The sequence below is a fragment of the Anthonomus grandis genome, chromosome 22 (genome assembly GCF_022605725.1).
Source record: "Anthonomus grandis grandis chromosome 22, icAntGran1.3, whole genome shotgun sequence".
Taxonomy (NCBI): Eukaryota; Metazoa; Arthropoda; class Insecta; order Coleoptera; family Curculionidae; genus Anthonomus; species Anthonomus grandis.
The window spans coordinates 9,543,758-9,564,395 of record NC_065567.1 but is presented as its reverse complement, the minus strand read 5'-3'; the positions used below and the strand labels follow the sequence as shown (position 1 = coordinate 9,564,395).

At 30.5% G+C, this 20,638-nt stretch overlaps 2 protein-coding genes and 1 long non-coding RNA gene across 7 annotated transcripts in view; 2 read left to right on the top strand and 1 right to left on the bottom strand.

Annotated features, from left to right (window-relative positions):
• Window positions 1-3,360: 3,360 nt before the first annotated feature.
• Window positions 3,361-19,415, top strand: LOC126749001 (heat shock factor protein-like). Of its 5 annotated transcripts, none has more exons than XM_050458593.1 (11): window positions 3,363-3,854; window positions 10,964-11,072; window positions 11,379-11,533; window positions 11,598-11,813; window positions 11,876-12,127; window positions 12,198-12,233; window positions 12,929-13,108; window positions 13,671-13,933; window positions 15,991-16,120; window positions 16,227-16,305; window positions 17,616-19,415. In XM_050458593.1, exons 1-11 carry the CDS (start codon window positions 3,762-3,764, stop codon window positions 17,813-17,815), a joined length of 1,713 nt encoding a protein of 570 aa, XP_050314550.1. In that variant the 5' UTR covers window positions 3,363-3,761; the 3' UTR covers window positions 17,816-19,415. The 5 variants fall into 5 exon arrangements, with proteins under 5 accessions (XP_050314554.1, XP_050314553.1, XP_050314550.1 ...); XM_050458594.1 differs by having other exon boundaries at window positions 3,364-3,854; window positions 16,018-16,120; XM_050458597.1 differs by lacking the exon at window positions 16,227-16,305 and having other exon boundaries at window positions 3,361-3,854; window positions 16,018-16,120; window positions 17,616-17,776.
• LOC126749013 (uncharacterized) lies at window positions 4,546-6,773 on the top strand. The gene is made up of 3 exons (XR_007664856.1): window positions 4,546-5,780; window positions 5,837-6,301; window positions 6,407-6,773. It is a non-coding gene; the product is annotated as an uncharacterized LOC126749013 (long non-coding RNA).
• Window positions 19,403-20,638, bottom strand: part of LOC126749000 (plastin-2) — a 31,863-nt gene continuing 30,627 nt past the window's right edge. Inside the window, exon 6 of the mRNA XM_050458592.1 lies at window positions 19,403-20,585. Within this exon, the coding sequence (XP_050314549.1) occupies window positions 20,412-20,585 (174 nt within the window). The 3' untranslated portion in view covers window positions 19,403-20,411. The remainder of the gene's footprint in view (window positions 20,586-20,638) is intronic.

The window sequence follows — 20,638 nt, the reverse complement described above, 5'->3', positions numbered from 1 at the left end:
ATGAACCTGAAAGCGGATCAAGGTGCTACTAGCCAGAGGCTATATGAGGAAATAATAACACTCCTCTCGCAAAATGGTATTCCTCTTAAAAATATGATTGGTTTTGCATCGGACGGCTGTAATACCATGTTTGGTAGTAAAAACTCCGTGGCAAGCAAATTAGCTAACGATATCCCGGGATTAATGCTTCAGAAATGTGTATGCCATTCTTTGCATTTATGCGCAAGTGAAGCGTGTAAAAATTTACCCCGAATGTGTGAAGACTTGGCCAGAAATATTTACGGTTTTTTTTAAAACAGCGCTAAGCGACAGGCAATGAAAGAAAGAAAGAAAGAAAGAAAGAAAGAAAGAAAATGTGCTATATTACGTAAGACAACAAAATCTTGTGTACAAGCATCCTAAAAATTAAAAAATTCCAAATTCACTTTAAATTTCAAACAAACATAACTTCTAAAACACTTTACCATAAAATTTACACACATTACCAAAATTAATCATAACAAAACAGATTGAGAAAAAAAAGCATCTTTTTGATAAATTTCATTAAAAAATAAGTAAAGCTGTCAATAAAACAGAATTTAGAAGAAGTAAATTACATTATTTAACAGGAAACAAAACTAAAACACTAAAATGATGTCAGAGCACAGGTTAAAAGGTATCATTAAAAAAATCGTCAAGGCTATAATATGCCCTGGATAATAAAAGTGATTTTAATTCCTTTTTGAATCCCTTAACTTCTAAAATTTGTCTGATACATAGAGGAACATGGTTGTAAATTTTTTTGCTAAGGTATATAAGTGAGTTCTTCGTGAGGGAGGATGTAGGGATTGGTAAGGGAAAATCGTTAACCTGGCGAGTCATATGACCAGTGTTAGAGGGAGGTTTAGGATATTTATGAATAAGAGTAGCTGTTTCTAAGATAAAAAGAGAAAAAAGAGTTTTTTGAGATATAAAGAGAGGTTTACAAGAATCTCTTAACCCAGCGGAACATAGGTATCTAACTGCCTTTTTTTGAATCACAAAAATTATGTTTAATAATCCCTTGTTGCTTAAACCCCAAAAAGGCAAGCCATAACGAAGGTGGGACTCAATAAGAGAAAAGTACACTGAACGTGCAACTACCCCTCCCAGCTCATGCCCCGCCATTCTTACTGCAAAGCATCCAGAGGATAATTTTGATGCAAGATTTAGGATATGATCTTCGAAGCGAAGGCGACCATCAATGGTAATACCAAGGAACTTACAGCTTTCTTTGTTTTGCAAGGGGGAGTTTTCACTAAACATAAGGCCCTGAACGTCACACTTAAATCCCATAATAAAGGTTTTGCCCACATTAAATACAAGCCTGTTTGCAGCACACCACTCCGATAAAATCTTAAGATCCTTAAAAACCTGGGCTCTAACATTATCAGAATCTCTATGATTCCATAAAATGGTGGTATCATCAGCAAACTGAACCACTTTGCCCTGCAGTTTTAATGAACCCAAATCATTTACATAGAGCAAAAATAATAGTGGTCCTAATACTGAACCCTGAGGTACTCCAGTTTTAAGGGATCTGGAATCGGATAAACATCCAGATACTGTAACTCTTTGGGTACGATTAGACAGATAGGATTCCAGCCATTGCAATGCCACACCTCTAAAGCCATAATTATTGAGCTTAGACAGCAGTATTCCATGATCTACACAATCAAAGAATTTCAGGACTTTTGTAATACTGAACCACACGAGATACTTAGACCAGCCCAAACTCGTTGGTTGTCATTACTGCAGGTGGTTAAGCGGATCCTAGAACAGTGGGAACCTTTAAAATTGTTTTTCACTTCAAACTTATCCAGCGAGGAAATAAATATTGGTCTTAATAAATTCGAGATAAAAATATTTTATATTTTTTGGGAATGGGTTCTACCTAAATTTGTCGACCTTAACAAATATTTTCTGAGTGAAAAAGTGGTAATTTTAAATTTACACAGTAAGATGGTTATGTGTTACAAAGATTTTTTATCAGCTTTTATGGAACAAAACTATATCAATAAAACAGACATTGGTAAAATTGACCCAACTGATGATGCACATTTCCTTACACATCTCGTGAGAGTTTTGGGTATTGGGGTTCTTTAGAATATAGATTCTTTAGAGGAACCTGCTAAAATTGATTTTCTTCAACGCTGTCGTAATTTTTTAATTACTGCTTGTCTAGAAATAAAAAAACGGTATAATTTCGAAGATCCTGTGCAAGTATCTTAACTTTAAATATATATAATTTCCCATCTTAATTTAGATAGTATCAAAAAGGGCAATGAGACCACACTTTTAAGTTAATTTGTGAACTTCAAAACACGCATCAACTACAAAAAATTGGATGACCAGTGGAGAAAATTACAAATTTACGAAGATCTACCAGAATCCACGGAAGTTGATAAGGTTTTTTGTAAACTAAGTCAGGTAAAATACTTTAGTGGAGAATTCATATTCCCCGATTTGTCCAAGCTTGCACTAAATGTACTGTCACTACCGCATTCAAGTGCCAGTTGTGAAAGGCAATTTTCAAAGGTGAATTTAATAAAAACTACGGCAAGAAATAGAATAATAACGGATACGTTAAATGGTCATATGTTATCTCTCCAGAAAGTTCATCTAGAACAAAACTGTTTTAGATTTAATCCTAGTAAAAAAATGTTGAAAAGTATGACGTCAGCCACACTTTATCAGAATAAAGCTGCGACAAAAGAGAAAGAAACTAACGCAGAATCTGAAGACGATGACATAATTTTTGATGAATGTTTACCATATTTTAATTCAAATTTTGTAATATTTAGGAAATAAATACATTTAAAAATATTTTCAGAATTTTTTTCCCCTTAAACTTTCGACTTCAAAGGTAATTAAATAAACTTTCGAAGGTATAAATATCGACGTTCAGTACGATAATGTACGATAATTTCAATCAGGCTGTGCGATTATTTTCTTTATGACATCTAGCAACACTGATCATCAGATTTGCTAGGATCAATCAAGGATCCCTTCCGCGAACAAAGCTATTATCCGGACTTGGGTTAAACTTTCGGTCATACAGTCCAGAAGAAGGCTATGTTTAGATTGTAGAAAATTGATTGAGAATTGCGATATGATGTGCGCCCTTTATAAATTAAGAAAAATAAATACCAATTAGTTTTAAATTATTAGAATTTTTAAGTGATGGGGAACAATACGTCACACTTACCTGTCAAAGTTGTCAACCAAAAGAATAACCGCGGTTCTTACAAATTCAACGCTGAAATCAGCTCAAAGGTGCTCCTTGCAGTTCCGCTTATTCCGTCCTATATCCATCCTTCTCTGGGATCTCTCTTTTTAACATTTGCCGCAAGTAGATGCCCGGGGTGGAAGGGGATTATCTCATCTTGTCAAAGTGTCAATGCAAACAAAATGTTTTTTCCATATTCCACTCAGTAATCTCAGTATACAATTTAATTTATTCATTGGATCTGTTTTGTTCATTTCTTCATACCAATTCCCGCTCATAAAATAAATATCAAATATCCTAGATAAACATTTATCAGCTGTATACTATATTATATGTCCTCTAATTTCCCCAAGAATATTATTTAAACCATTTGTTATATGACCAATACGTTTACTATACACTGCTACTTACTACTGCTGAAAGCAACTTTCTTTAGATTTATTTTCAACTGGATATCAAGCAATTATTCTGACGTATTGAAGGAGAAAAGATCAAAAATATTAAGGTGATCAAAATGCAAGTAAATGGAAGTCTACCAGCTTTTGTAGTAAAACTATGGAAAATGGTTAATGATCCAAGAACTGATCACTTAATAAGATGGAGCCAGGTAGATACATTATATATACAGAAATACATATTATATGGTCTAGTTTAGCAACTTTTCTGGAAATCGCACTTAAAGTTATGGGAAAAGGATTAAAATGTGTGTTATTTTATAGGGAATATTCCAGTGAGTTAAGAGCATATTTACAAGTTAAAAATATTTTTTTTTAAGTATCTATAGAAAATAATTTTTGAGATTATACTTTTTAATTATGATTGGAACTATAAAGCTAGCCCATCCCATCCCATCTTGTTGCATTCCAAGCCAACCCTACTATAAAAGCATGGAAAACAAATTTTTGAGAATTTATGTTACTGTAAAAAAATGTACTCTCTATCTTAAAATAACATTATATGAATATTACTTCACATCTTATTGTCGAAACTATGGGAAAATACCTATATTTTTAAGTGTACTTTTTAGAAAAGTTGGGTTGGGTTTATAATTACAGGCATGTAACATAACATAACACTCCATTAAAATGTATAAATATCAAAATTAATTTTTTTATGTTTTTTTTAAAGAAAAATCCAAAAATTTGCTGCTCCATTATTGAAATATTGTTTCTGGTAAAATTAACATACATTTTAAGCCTCGCCCATAACTTTAGTTTCAAGTTTAAGAAAGGTGCCAAAATAGACCTTAACTCATTATATTATGCATTTAAATGTTGTTTATGCAGTTTATTTAATCATGTCATACTTTAATGATTATGATACATTTAATGATTGTATACTTTTACACAATATAACACCATTAGCAAAATGGTGAAAATTTAAATAGAACTTCTAGGTCCAAAAAGCAGTATATTTAGAAAATATATACAGTATACTCGCGGTAATGTGAACTTTTTTATGAACAACTCATTCATGTGAACACCAATATTTTTCTATGTTAATTCTATAGTGTGAACAAACCCATATTTCGATAATGTGAATTTTAAGAAATCTTTAGTAATCCTGTGTAGACTTGTCTAGGCTTGTTAGTGGATATTGGGTTTACGCATTTGAAACATTGTTTGGTCATTTACTTGATGTTAGATAAGAGAGAGTGTCGCATCTTGCGCAGTGGCCTTTTAAAATGGTTAAAATTAATAAGAAGTGTTTAATTCTTTATGAGAAATCAAAAATTTTGGAAGTGCACAAATATGGTATGAGTGTTACTGCACTAGCAGAGAAATATCAAATAGCAAAATCAACTATTTGTGCAATTAAAAATAAAGAAGAAAAAATTCTAAAAGTTGTTGGAGAGAGTTTAAGACCTAATAAAATAAAAAAATGCACTTTAAAAAGTGCAGAAAACCCCAAGATGGAAACTTTGCTGTATAAATGGTTTACCAAACAGCAAGAACGAAATTTGCCAGTTATGGGTGATATGCGTAATGAAAAGGTTATAGATTTACATAACTCAACGATAAATTTAATGCAGGAGATGGATGGCTTTAAAAATTTAAATGGAGATATGGTATAAGGCTGCTTAAAATTGCAGGTGAAAAGTTGTCCTCACAGCCTCACCTTGTAAATCCCTTTATTGAAGGCTTAAGAAAAAAGATAAAGCAGCTTAATCTTAGTGAAGATCAAATTTATAATGCAGATGAGACGGGTTTATATTGGAGGTTATTTCCAGATAAAACCTATGTTGCAATTTTTGAAAAAACGGCGCCTGGTCTAAAAATAGCTAAACAAAGAATAACTCTTTTGGGGTGCACAAATGCTACAGGATCACACAAAATAACGCATCTAGTACTAGGAAAAGCAAAATCACCCAGATGTTTTAAAGTATTTGATAATCCAGTCATCTTATAGATGATGAAGCAGTTATAGAACTTACAAGCTCTTATAGACGATGAAGCACTAAAAATGCCTGGATGACACACGAAATTTTTAAAAAAATTAAAAATTTTTGGTTTTTAAGCATTTTGTTCCAGAGGTAAGTGAAAGTTTTGTTTGCTTTTTAATTTTTTTAAGACTAAATTGGGTTTTTAGGTTAAATCATTTTTACAAAGCAAAAACCTTCCTTTAAAAGCCCTTCTCCTGTTAGACAATGCCCCTTTGCATCCACCGGCAGAAGAATGAAAAACTTTTGATGGACACATTTTTGTTGTCTAGATGCCCCCAAATGTTACACCATTAATTCAACCATTAGACCAAAATGTTTTGCGAATAACCAAACTATTTTACAGAAAAGGCCTATTAAGTTCAATTGTATCATAGGGTCAAGGAGTAGCTGAGGCTCTAAAAGTTATAACTTTAAGAGATGCTATTATGCAATTGCATATGGCCTGGCAAAAAATAGAGCCTTTAGTAATTTCAAAATGTTGGAATAATATTTTGGAAAAAAATTTGGAGGAGGATGGCCTACCTTTAGCTTGACTAAAAGAGATGTGGGAAAATGATGTTAGACCAGCTGCAGTTAATGAAACCATTACATTGCTTCAAACAATTGAACAGGTATTATTTAGTGCTAGTTACTCCTTTTAATTTTCGATTTTTGGAAATTAAAAGAAGAAAGTCTGTAATAGTTTTAGAATTTCATTGAGATATGATTTTTTTTAGATTGATTATAATCCCAAAGATATTGAGGAATGGAATACAGATGCAGTGGAGGAAAATCTCAATAGCAATGATTCAGAAAATAGTGACTGCGAGATATTAACTTTTGAAGAAAAAAAAGTTACGCATTTCGAGGCTCTTGCAGCCTTGGAAATTGTCACACAATGGGCCAATCAAAACTATGTTGACATAAAGGTCATTATTACACTAAAAGGTTTAAAAGAAGAGGCTGAAGCCTTAAACCTGTCGCAAAAAAAAGTGCAAACAAAAATTACATCTTTTTTTAAATAAAACTTTTGTATAATGCTTAAAACTGTAATAAATAAATACAAACATAAATAAAGTACAATGTAGTTCCCTTTTTTTAATATAATCTATTATATTTTTTAATATAATCTCCATAATGTGAACATTTCAGTAATGTGAATTAAGTCGAAATTTTTTGAGTTCACATTAACGCGAGCCTACTGTATCTAGAAAAGCAGCATTTGCATTTTCCAAAAGCCCATTTTTTTAAAGTAGAAAATTAGACTTTTTACCAATAATTCATTAATATCAAACAATAGATGTAGGTTTTCTGATTTTCTAGATGTTCTGATTCTTATACAATTCCTAATCTGCCTGTCAATCTGTTATATTACATAACATTTTAGAGACCTATATTATAAGGCTGATTTTTTTACCCCTCTGCAGATTAATAATTACGGATAAACATTGCAGGGTTACAAAATCTATCAAAAGATTATTTTGCTAATTCACTCTTTAGTTCATCTTTGTATTCTGTGCACTTAAATTGTTCTGCTAAATTATTAGAAAAAGTTGGTTTTGGTTTTTAAATTATTTCACTTTAAACATTTCACTTTATATAATTTTTTCTATTTGGGTGGGAAAAAATTACACTGAACCTAAGCTTGCATTTTTAGGCAAAATTCTGCTCTCCATGTCAGGGTGTACCAAAGATAGGAGTTTGATTTGGTACAAATATAGAACAGCACACTTAGGGTTCATCAATAGTACCCTAAAATTACTCTTGTATATGGATGGATTTATTATCCCAAAAAACCTAATCAAAAGAATAAATACTCAATTTTGTGTAAATTCTCCTTTTATTTAATTTAAGTATTTATTAATATAATAAGTGCTCTGTAGTCAATAATTAAAATAATAAATAGCAAGGGTCTCAATTGTGGCACCCCAGAAGTAATTATAATAGAATCAGCGTGAAAATCGTTATAGTGTGCAATCTGGGACCTGCCTGTCACTGAGATATGTCTTAAGCCCGTCAATAGTTCACCTAGCCCAACCTCTTTGAGTTTAAGAGAATTTTAAATTTATTCCATTCAAAGCTGATGACAACTACAGTCACACTATTATCAAACAATTTTTGAGTTGTAGTCAAAATTCCAACTGGTGATAATTAATTATAACAAACCTACACCCTTATTTAAAAACAAGACACAAATAACTACATTTTCAGCAATCAGGATATGCACCCAGTTTTAAGAAATTTTACACATTTTTTTTTACATAGATGGAGTTGAGTATCTGTGGATAGGATGAGACTAAGTATCTTAAGAAAATATTTGGTAAATACCATCAGATCCTGAACCATTGTCTAATAAATATAACTCTTTATAAATTCAGTTTAGGTAAATTAAAGAAACTTATAGATATTACTTAATAAGCGTTATCTGAGGACTGGAGGTTGAACTGTCATAAACAGTAGCAAAAAAGAGATTGAAATAGTTGGCTATATGTTGCCCTTTAAATACAAGCATTTTGCTGCTCTTTAATAATCAATAATCTCATTGTTAATATTATTTTAATTCATTATTGTTATAAGTGTCATATGAGACCCCAGTGTCACAAGTCTTTTTAAGTGTAATAAATTTTTAATCATTTTCAACAATAGTCTGTAATTTTTAATTATTTATTGCCATATTAGAAAATGCCAACAAACCAGAAAAAATTTTCTCTAATGCTGCAGATTTTGTGTTTTCTGTTTTTGTCTTTTATAAAAACACATCTTTAGGAAAATGGATGAATTTTTCAAGTTAAATAATATAAAATGCCTATTTACATTTCTTGTAAAAAATATTAGGAATAATCAACCTCAAAACATTCACTTCAATAATCTTAAACCAATGTGAGAACACCTCTCCTTTATCTGAAAACTTTAAAGACATTATAAAGAACCACATATCATGCAAGAGTATAAAAATGCATAAACTAGCATGCTTTTAAAAATTAGTCAGATGACAAAATGACTCTCAACATATAATAATCCCACAAAAGTTATGTGGAAAATAATAGATAAGGATTTGAAGAATAAAGAAAAATCTCCCCAAACATTGAATAATTGGTTTTTCAAGTATAACAACTAATATGCCAGAGATGAGTTTGGACCCTACAGACTAATTGCCTTGCTGCAAATAAACTTCACCTTAGTAATCAAAGTTCACAAAAACGGGTTTCTCAATGAGAAGTGTACAAGTTGTGAGTTATGAAGTTAATGATGAGGGAACTAGGTTTTTGGGGTTTACCTAGATTTTTGGGATTAAACTATTCTGGAGATACAATGTACCCTCAACCATGAAAACTTAAACAAAGATCTGTTTCCTCCTAGATGTGTCTCACAAACAACTATAAGAACAGCTTACTTTGCACTTTTCCAATCAGATCTTTCTCATTTCAATATATGCAGCTCTATGCAGTGATACTGATTCAGTTTCTTCTACTTAAAGAAAATCCCTTAGAATTCTGACTAGCCTTAATTTTAGGTATGATATTTAATATCGTTCTTTATATCGAGAAGTACGTCCTGGTCTCTTTCTCTGTACGTGAACAATACACTGGCGGAGGCTGTTTGGTACTTGTCAAAGCTATTAGATATAAATTAAACCAAAAATATATTAAATTTAAACATTGAAAATTGTATAGAACTATGCTGTATATTGATGAAACCTTTAAAGCTGTATGCGGTTTCCAAACGGATATAGATCTACAAACGGATCATTTCTATTCGTATTTTTAGAGGCATTGGAGGCGACACTGCCGGAGATTGATATTGGCAGGGATGTTGTCCTGGCAGGTGACTTGAATGTCAAGTTTATTTTGAACGAGGATAATTATGCTTCACTATGTGATCTGCTTGATCAGCTATGGCTTTCATATTATGATAAATGAACCGACTCACAGCGTTGCCTACCTCTATAACATCTTTATAAATTGTATACATAGAAAGATCAGAGCAAACAGATGTCAGATCAGTGTGGTTAGGCTATTTTTCTTGACATGGGTGATGGTTCCGCGGGAGTATCGCACTCAATGGAGAGAAAGGCTTTTAGGCCCATAAGACTTCATGGGCTGGCTTGTTTTTAGGCAGAAGTAGATAAGAAATTATTCCTACCTAAAATAAATTTTCAATATTTATTGACCTTAAATTAGCTTTTTTATTTTCCTTCCCTGAGAAGACCTATAGAATTACAAAAAACAACCCGCATAAGGTCTGTTGGTTTACTGAAACCTTGCATGAGATGACAGGTAGGCTGTACTTTCTACAGGATTTTTGTAACAAGCATTGTACTCCAAGAAATGAAGAACTAAAAAATTATAATAAAGTCTATGATTAAGCTTTAAAACAAGGGAAGAAAGATGCAAATGGTAATCTTATTCAAACATCAAAGAATCCTGTAGGAAGTATGTGGTTTACTGTAGACAGTCAAATGGGTCATTTAAAAAACATCTCAAAAGAACCAAATATTCCAACTGAACATTTTGATGAATATTTCAGTACTATTGCCACAAAAATTGAAGATAATATATATCTCTCAGTCTAACCAGTATCCCCTAGATTATTTGAATAATATCCATATCCTGTCAATAAGTTTCTCTTTTCAACAAGTTACAGAACATGAAGCAAAAAAGATAATTATTTAAAAAATAAGAACAGCACTGATATATTTGGTTTTCTGTAAAAATTATTAAACACATTAAAAATATAATCTCTAAACCTATCTCAATCCTCATCAATCAATTTTTCTCTGTTGGCTTTTTCCAGCAGTGCTTAAGAAAGCAATACTTAATGCAATTTTTAAAAAAGAATTTATTAAATTAGTAACTCTTTGCATGACATGTATGTGCATTGGAATTTCTTGTTTCATTGCCATTTACAATTACTTTTTTTACCACCCAATATATGAATCAATCTTATGCTTATCAATGTGGTTTATTATCATAAGAAAAAAAATTCTTATTTACTTCTTATTATGAATCTTTCAATAACAAAAATAGCTTTAGTTTAAAAGTTAAAAAAAAATTAAAAAGAGTTATAAAAGTGCATGTTGTCTAGTTAACACCTATTCATATTAAGTCATATTAGTCTATAGAATAGGAAAATAAAAGTCATCTTAGATGAGAATGAAAATAAATTAGAATTCTTCTTGAAACTAATTTTACAAATCAGAGTGTCTTTGCAACCAACAGAGCTTTTGCAGCCTTTTCACATTTCTTTTGTAAATAATGTGTTTCCAACAATTAATACAATTTATTTTTTTACAGAATGGCACCACCTTTATCATCAAAAATGAAGTCCAGTTTTGGTATGACTTACTACCTGTGTATTATAAGCACAATAATATGAGTAGTTTTGTGAGACAATTGAATTTGTGTAAGTGATAGTTTAAAAAATATGTAGACATACCTAGTATGTTACATACATGTTAGCAGGCAAATCTTATAATTATAATGCAAACTATAAAAGTTTAAAGAATCTCAGAAAATTTCAAAAGCAGTTATCTTTGGACTGATTTATTGTATTATATAAGTGTAATGTGAGTTTTACCTTATTTCAAATTCATTTAAAACTGCAAATATTCTTAAGGAAAATATGAACCAACACTTCCCTAGAACATGATTTCAATAGCTGTAATCTACTAAGTAAGGTTCAATATTTGTTAAGAGTTTACAATTTTAGATGGTTTTCACAAAATTTCACACGTTCTTGAAAACCCAAGCCTTAACCCATCCCTTAATGATGCAGATGAGGAGGAAGACATGCATACTATAAAGTTTTATCATCCATATTTTCAAAAAGACCAATTTTCGAAGTTAAAGAATATTAAAAGAAAGGTATACTTATTAAACCTAATATTAAATTTGTAACACTTTCACTATCTAGCTGGATTGCTTTCAGGCAAGTTCAAGCGCTAAACCTAATGATAATAATGCCCAGGATGTTTTAAAAAATGGTGACTTAACGAAAGTGCTCAGTGATATGAAGTACCTTCGAGGCAGGCAGTCAGGCGTAGATGCTCAACTGACTGCTATGAAACAGGAAAATACTGTTCTTTGGAGAGAACTAGCTATGCTAAGGCAAAAGCATGTCAAGCAGCAACAAATTGTCAATAAGGTATTTGGTCAAGAGTTTAGAATAATATAATAATAACTACTCATTTTAAAAATGTTTTATAGCTTATTCAATTTTTGGTAACTTTGGTACAGCCAACTGAACCTCCGCCTCAAAGGATGACCATGGGCGTTAAAAGGCGCATGCCTTTGATGCTTCATGAGAGCCCGTTAGCAAAAAAAACTAAAGCCAAGAAGGCTAATCGGTGTCAAGCCGATGCTGGTCCTGTAATTCAAGAACTTTCAAAAAATGATCTTTCTCCTGAAGAACTGCTTCATGAGGCAGCTGTAATTGAGGAAAATGATAATATTCCAATAGTAAGTAAGAGCACGATGTTTGTTATTTCTTTTTGAAAGTATAATTAATTATTGAAAATTTATTTCCAAGGAAGCAATGGTTCCTGCTATAGGATCCCCAACAAAGGTACGGGTGTTTTTTTGTCTTGTAACATATCGATTTTAACTAATTTGTTTTATATGTGCTACTTCCTAGGGTTTATTAATTTCTTTCAATGCTAGAAATTGGAGAAAAAATGCTTTCAAAGATGGTGCTGCCGAATACAATAGAGTAAACAAGCCAAATAATTACAAATATATTTATAAAACATTTGGTAATGACATAAGAACATTTACTTACATGAACAATACAATTAGTGGAAAAAAAGCGTGAATGAATGATATACAATTGTATTCCTTGAGAAAGAAATTTTATTATAAAAATTTGATAATCATTTTTTAAATAATTCAGTTCCTCTAATGCCTCTTTGCACAGCTTTTAAAACTTCACAAACAAACATTAAGTATAAATTTTTAAGGTAAGCCTGTTTATGTGACTTTAAGTTTTTAACTCCATTTCTGAAATGAAGAACTTAATGTGGTTTTAAAATGAGAGTTTAATGCATACCTTATAAAAAAAGTGTATGCATTCTTTTAAATTTTATCACCTTTGACCTGCTAATCTTTTTTAGAACCTATACAACTTCCAGCAAAACGTTATCCCTCAGTGGTGAAAATTTTGACACACATAAGTTAAAAATATTATCATACATGAGTTATAAATATCTATGCTTTAATTTAATTACATTGTATAAACTATGAAATACTAACTTTTTGTTATAGATTGACAGCCCTATTACGCCTTCATCACAGATTAGTCAGGATTCTTTGTCTTCAAAACTCATAACATCATCACCAAATCAGAATTTCAATATTGAAACTCAAAACGACCACCAAGAAACTATCCAACAAAATTCCGAGCAGCAGTTAAACAGTGTTTTTTGGGACAAACCTGAATTTGTTGTAAGAACTGCTTTTAAACTATAGTCTATGTTGTAAATAAATAGTGCCCAATATACAGGGTGGCTACTAGTTCAACACAACAGTATTGCTATATGTATAATAAAGTATTTTTATTTACAGTAGGAAATAATATATTTAAAACAGCGAGTCCGGATATCCATTCAATACCGAAATGTGGGGATATATATTAGAGTTATTCCTTCTTTTGATAACAAACTCGTTAAAAAAGTAAAAAGCAGGTTCTTATTTAAACCTATGAGAATTTAAGTTGATGCTGATGATTTAGAAGTTAAACATCATGCAAGATTATCAAGCATACCGAGTCGTAGCGCAGAAGAAAATGAGAAATCGTATTTTTAACATCAACTATAAATAGTTTACGATAATAGTCATATTTTCTCTAATATAACTGACCTTGTGGCTTCGATAATTTTCGAGATAGCAATACTGTCCGTTTGAAATATTAGCAGCTTTGTTTAATATTATATTTATCATATTTATTGTGATAGTTTTTGTCATCTAAAGAAATTTCTACTTAATTTTTTACTTGTATTAATTTTAGATTGTTGATAACTATCCTGAAGATAGCTCAGACCATGAAATTGACTTAATTGACAATTTGCAGAAAGATGCAGATAAGGTTTTTTTAAATCCAAGTGATCAGAATTCTGTGATTCCATCTCTTTTAAATAACGACTCATCTAATACAAGCATTACAACAAGTAAGCCTGCAAATGTTGATAAAAGGCAAAACAGTGAATTTTCACAGAACAAATCAAACCTGCAACTGGCGACAAAAGATCCTATGGTCAAAATTTTGAATGGGTAAGTTTGGTTTAAATTTACTTTTTATCTTTAATTAATTTGTATATACATAAATATTCACAAAATTAATCACATATTTATTTCTTATAGCCTTTCATGTACGTTACAAAAGCAGTAGTAATAGAACATTAACTAAATACCTATATTAAATTCCTATCAAAAATAGATTTGTGGTTAAATGTGTTTATGAATCAAGTAGTAATGGAACAAAGCTTATTGTGGGTCGGGGAACAGAGGATGTATTTAAGAATTACCCCTGCCTTCGATGGGAAAAAACGTGATAAGTGACATTTTTGACAAAAAAAAAAGATTCTGGCGTAATTAAATTCTTGAAAATTTCTTTTAACCTAACTATGCTTTAAGAATTAGAAAAACCTGAAAATTTTTTGACGCAAAATGTCTGTACAAGTTTCTGTGCAAAAAATGGAAATACTACATTTTTTTAATCGAAAAATCTTTTAAATGTTTTGAAATGAAAGTTTTTAAATCGTTTCTCGCATTTGCTCCTATGTTTATTTGCTGGGATGGCAGACCCGTTGACATTTGTCTTTCTTCTACAAAACTTGGAACCCCAAAGGAAGGGAGTAGTTTTAACAAACTCTTTTTCATGAAAACTAGCGTTTTCATATGATCAATTTCCCAAAACCATTAAAAAGTGTTGATTTATTTGTAAAAATCAAACCAAATTACTTGTAGAATAAATTAAACAAGAGTTTAAATGACACGTAAAATGACTGTGCTTTTAGAACAAATTCACAATAATTAAAAAAAAATCACATGAAAATAAGAGTTTATTACCATTCAGAAGTAATTATTACCTAGGTAAAGGTTTTAAATGGCTTTAAAATATTGCATTTAACCAATTGTGGACAAAATACAAAGACTGAATTTGCTGTATTTATAAAAGATTTTTTTTTAAATCTGGAAGATGGAAGCATTATTAATAGACGCAGATAATAAAAGATAAAGAACTCATTAATTTTTTTAAACAATTCATAATTTATTGTAAATTAACTATACATTTATAGTCCACAAAACTAAATAAATTAAAATATTTTTTTTATATAAATGGGAGATAAAAATATGTTTAATGTTTTTTGGTTAAAATCACTCGACCGTTTTTTTCCTTGTATAATAATTCAATGTAGTTGGAATGGCACTTATAGTCAAAATTAATGATGTATGAAGAAGAGAAGATGTGGAGCTATGTGGAATCCTCTGCAAGTATATGGGAAGTAGCGCATACTGAGTGGCCGGGTTTAGGCAGGCGTTGCAAGCAGTTATATCAATCGTTTTTTGATTCTCATGAATTATTTTATGAATATCTTTTAAGAACATTATATATTTTGTTTTGGCGTTAACCTCCTCTCAGGTTTTTAGCTTCTTTGCCTCCTATAAATCACGGCTCTGTCAGCCATGTCATGAAGTTCATCGTCAATCAGATTCAAGCCACATCTGTTCTTCCTTGTCATTTCAAGAAACTAATATGTATCCAGGTTTTTAAAAAAATAATGAAGAATTCTTGACGCAAACTTGTCCTTACAACTTTTTACCTTCAAAATGTTAACTCAAGAATATTCCTAACATTTACATCCCTTTTAAGAAAAATACCATTTCTGCTTACAAAGTTTATTTGCTACTATAAACCGAATTCTTTGTTATTGCAGTAACAAAGCAACTTGATATTTAATCTTTGGCCAATATTTGAGTAGGGATGCAATATTTGACATCCTAATAAAAGTTATTATAGTATGTAATGATTATAGGCACAAGAATGTAATTATTATTATATTTAGACAAATACTAACTTTAACAAGGTCCCAGCGATTCTATTGATAAGCGCTTAAAAAACAATTAGAAAAAATACATTTGATTATTATTGTATATTTAAGGAATTTCCAGTATGTTTATATAACATTTTTTGCACAGATCCACAATAGTTTGAACTTTTAATTCTTTATTAGTGATTTTGCCTTTCAGCCCTCCTTTTTTTTTCTCCGCGGGTATGTGTATTTAAGGTTGCCAGGCAACATATTAATGCCAATTGATAACGTTAGTACACTTCGTACTAATGACTGTTTTAGGGACGACCTTGATTTACATCTGGATCATACACAAAGTGAATTAAACCAGTTAAAAGACATTCTTAATGGGTGCAACAATTTGGACACCACTACACTACTTGGGGTAAGTTGTTTGCTATGTTATCAATAAGCTGTATGTCACTTTTTCATATCTTTGTATACGCAATTAAAAAAAATAACTTGTCAATGGTGCGTCTTTATTATTCCAGTTATTTTCTGATAATGATCCAGACGATGGTTTCAAAGCGGATACTCTGTTAGAAAAAGAAAATTTATCGGAAGAGGGAGGTAAGGCTCTGAGCAGATAACTTGTCAGATATTTTTTAGAAGTACACGTATAAAAAACTTGTAATATTTTATCATCAAGTTATAACAATAGTATTGTTTTCGATTCTGCTTAAGAATAAAAGGGTTTACTTATTGTTTGTCATAAAAAAAATAATATATTTCTTTTCTTGAAAAAAAAATTACCTGTAATCTCGACTAAGAAAACTGCTCTTATTTGTTCGAGCTTGACTTTCGGATTCGATGGCGCTCGCGTTATTACTTAATAACCTTTCACCTAATATAGGATTTAATGTACTGAAATAAAAGACATCACTAAACCGTATAGTGATAATTAATTATAATACGAGGCCATAACTAGGTTATATAATTCGGTATTGGAATGAAAAAATATATAAATAAAGAGAAAAAGCTACTCCGATTTACTTGGTGACAAAGGTGGGTTAAAGTTTGTATCATAACGTTCTAAAAAAAAACATATAAACCTTTACATACCTGATAGATATGTTTGCTTCTTTTTAATTTGGAGGAATCTAAGATTTGGAAATTTTTATTTTAGGTCTTTGCGGCCCATGTCGATGTATTCACTTGATTTTTAGTTATGGATCTTCTGGCTGATCCTCTGACCTCATTTTTTAACTTAATTCTGTCTACAGAGCAATTTCTGGAAGATTGTTAGAATATCGCTTTTATTGAAAAGGTCGGGAAATGACCGGTTTTCAAAAATATTTGAAATTATTTGATCGGGTAGACTATTATGTGTTCTTAAATAAATAATCATAATTGGAAACTCAAAATTTTACTGTGGAAACTACATTGAAATTTCTGTTTTGTTGCTTTGTCACAACTAAATTGGAGTATGGCTGCATCATATGATCACATTGATCTGATTGAATCTGTTGAGTGTGCGCAAGTTTGTCAAGTAGCTGGCTTACAGACTTGATGGTAATTGGGACATGTGGGCGTTCTCTTAGGTCCTTAAATTGCCATCTTAAAATTACCTTTTCGTATTTATTACTTAATTTTTCTGGTTTGCAGTAAATTATTGGGAATGAATTCTAATTGAAGTAATTTCGAATATCATTATTCTCAAAAATCCTCTTTTTCTACAGTAAATTTTAACAGTATGACCCTCTTGTCATTTCCGGTGAAATAAAAATCACATAAAACATGCATTTTACTTAAGACATATTCATTGATTATTTTGGTAATAATTATAGGGTTGAACAATGCAAGAACATACCTTAAAATCTAAGTCTTTAAACTAAGTCAGTGCAGTATTTTTTTAGTAATAATTTGTTTTTCGATTTCAGCATCTGACGAATTAGTCAACGATCCTATTGCATCTGCAAATAGCTTAATAGATTTTAGTCTCTTCGACAAAGAATTAAATGCACAAGATGGAAATCCTGAGAGCTTTACTGTTCCAAGCATGTCGCCGCCTATATCATCAGAAGTGAATACTCCTGTAATGGAGTTTCAAAAAGAACCAGTTTTGCTGCGAAAATGTTAAGTTTTACGTATATATATAAAATACAGGTTGTTTCATAATAAGTCTATAAATACAATAAATCTATGTTCTAACATAGGCATAGGCTTCTTAACATCATCTTAAAATTCACCCCGTTAAATAATAGCCTTATTCTAGAACAACCTGTATGTCTATCTTTATATAGTTTGTGTTTCTCCAGATTGTAGGAGAGGTATGAATAGGAAAATGGTGAAAATTTGGCAACATGATCAATGGGGGGACATAACTACAATATTTTGATAGTTTTGGCATCTGGTTATAGGCTTAGTAGCTAGCTGTCAATTAAGTAAATTTAAATGAAACACCCTAAATTTTGTTTGTCGTCAAAAAGTAACTATTCTTTTCTATACGGAGGTTTTCGTTATTTAATTGCGGTTTATTTCTTGCTTAAGAACATTAACTTAATGGTAACCCTATTTTAAAAGTGGAATGTTCAATTTCCTTTGCATATTGTATTTTCTGACATAGAAAAACAAAATTGTTTTTATTATCAAGTGGTTTTATATTGAATAGTAGTACAAAATTGAATAAATTCCATTTGACAGCGCTTAGAAGCAACAAAAAAGTCTTCATCTTATAATCTTCATAAAGCAATCACATTTCTTGTTTTCAAAGTTTGACACCGATATTCGTGTAAAATTAAGATTAAAATATTTTTAATAGACTGTGCAGGTAAAATCACTACAAATGGAGATTATGCAATGATGGCTACTATGATAAAATTTTGATGGCATATTTATTATAGCAGTCATCGTCTTGCACTGCTTTGCTGAACTTAAAAGAATTAAAGGAGCTCAATTTCATAAAAGCACGATAAAAAAATTTTTCATTAAAAACACAAATACTTAACAATTTTTGTACTCCTTTCTTAATTACATTCTGTAACCATTTGTCAAACATTAAGCAAGTAATGCTAAAGTCGAGATACTTATACGAAATTTGCGTATAGAAAAAAAAAATTTGATGACGTCATTTTTTTGCACTTACAAAATTTGAAATATAAAAACTATTTGACTTGGGTATAGAACAGTAAATATACATATATGCCTTTAGTTTTTTACGTAGAATAATAAAATGTAATAATACATAGGGTGTTTTCTCTAAATTAACAAAGTTGACATTTATTTCCGGTTTAGACTTTGCCCAATCTTTAATATTTTCCTATCATAAATCGATGGGTTCCCGAAGAACCGAGATGTATTTTTTCCATATTTTATGAAAATGGATAGAAAAATAAGCAAATAATCTATACCACCTATTTTCTATTTGAGATTGTGATTTAGCGATTTAGTTGTGTTCGCTTAATTGTATTATTGTTTTGAGTTCTTCATGTATATATTGTAATCAAAGTGATGGTTAGTGTAAGGGGTTTTTAGATTTTTATGAGTTACTTACTACATGTTCTCATGTAATTTACTTTTCCAAGTATATATCTAGTTTTTCATCTGAACTTTTCCATATGAACATAAATATGCGCCGACTTGACTGCATTATTTTATTTCCCTTTACACATCCTTTACTTGATGCTACTTTTTTACTATTGGATTAAATTATAATAAAAAATAAATGTTATTTTTATCAATTTTTTTGTTTTATTTGACTGTAAAAGACGAACATTTTATTAACATTTCCTAGTTTAAATGACGCTAGTTTAATTGATGAACCTGATGAACTATATGAATTTTAATCCCTCTAGTGGTCACCATATCATCTCTTATCATTTTCGAAGATACAATTCAATGCGCCAATGCATTAAAATGAAACATCAATGTTTCTACTTAAATTTCTAAATCTGGATGTAGGCAATGCATAATTAGCCTTAGCGATGATGGTCAATCAATTACTGCTTTGTAGTAAAGATGTTATTTCTAACATTTTTATCTTGATAGTTTCACCACAAGACATACATCATTTTTTCTTTAACCAAGCCTGGATTGACTTAAATAAAAGACTTTTTTTTGTTGTTTAATATAATTAGTTAAGCAAAATGACCAGTGTACTTGAAAATGTTATAAATTTACATAAAGTATAAATATTATAGTAATACTAGTTTATACACCGCGTAACATTATACTTATAATGTAAATGGCACTTGAATTGGTACTAAAGAGCCAAATAATGTATATAAATTGCAATTAATTTAAGTCATAATATATAAAATTAAGTTACAATATATCAAAATTATTATTTCATGTTATTAACTAAAATAAAAATGATTTGTACAATTTTCTGCGCGTTGTCATCGACAATCCAAATTGCATTTTTTATTGCACGAATAAGTCAAATGGGAATGTTACATAATTTAGCATTTAATACTTTTTTAGACTAGCCTAAATTTCACACAATCAAAAAAACCATTTACACGCAACTTTAAATCAATAAAAAAAATATGTTACTTCCTAAACAAAAGTGTTCACACACGAACCAACACATTATATGATATATGTCTTGCTTTGAAATTGAATGCGAATGTAATGCAACCCGAATTTGGAATGTCTTACATTATAACCTAAAAACCTATTCAACATATAAAATATGAAAAAATAAGAAATAAACAATAAATTAAACAATATATTAATTACTGCTGGTTAGCACTATCCATGTTCGGCACGTAGTCCAAAGCCATGAGACATGCAAACACTGTCATGATCATTTTGGGTTTAAGTTCTGTTATGTCCTCAGGTAATGCATACACTCTAGCACCTGCTTTACGTGACATAGATATTGCATATTTTGCATTCGCCAATTTCTCCTAAAACAAAATTTTACATCATGAAAATTAATTTATATTACAATAAAATATTG

Excerpts from the sequence above, each read along its gene's own strand:
- LOC126749001 (XM_050458593.1), top strand. The coding sequence starts at position 3,762 with ATGCAAGTAAATGGAAGTCTACCAGCTTTTGTAGTAAAACTATGGAAA. Across the intron at positions 11,073-11,378 it reads TGTGAGACAATTGAATTTGT|ATGGTTTTCACAAAATTTCA; the intron begins GTAAGTGATAGT and ends TTACAATTTTAG. Across the intron at positions 11,814-11,875 it reads AGCAACAAATTGTCAATAAG|CTTATTCAATTTTTGGTAAC; the intron begins GTATTTGGTCAA and ends AATGTTTTATAG.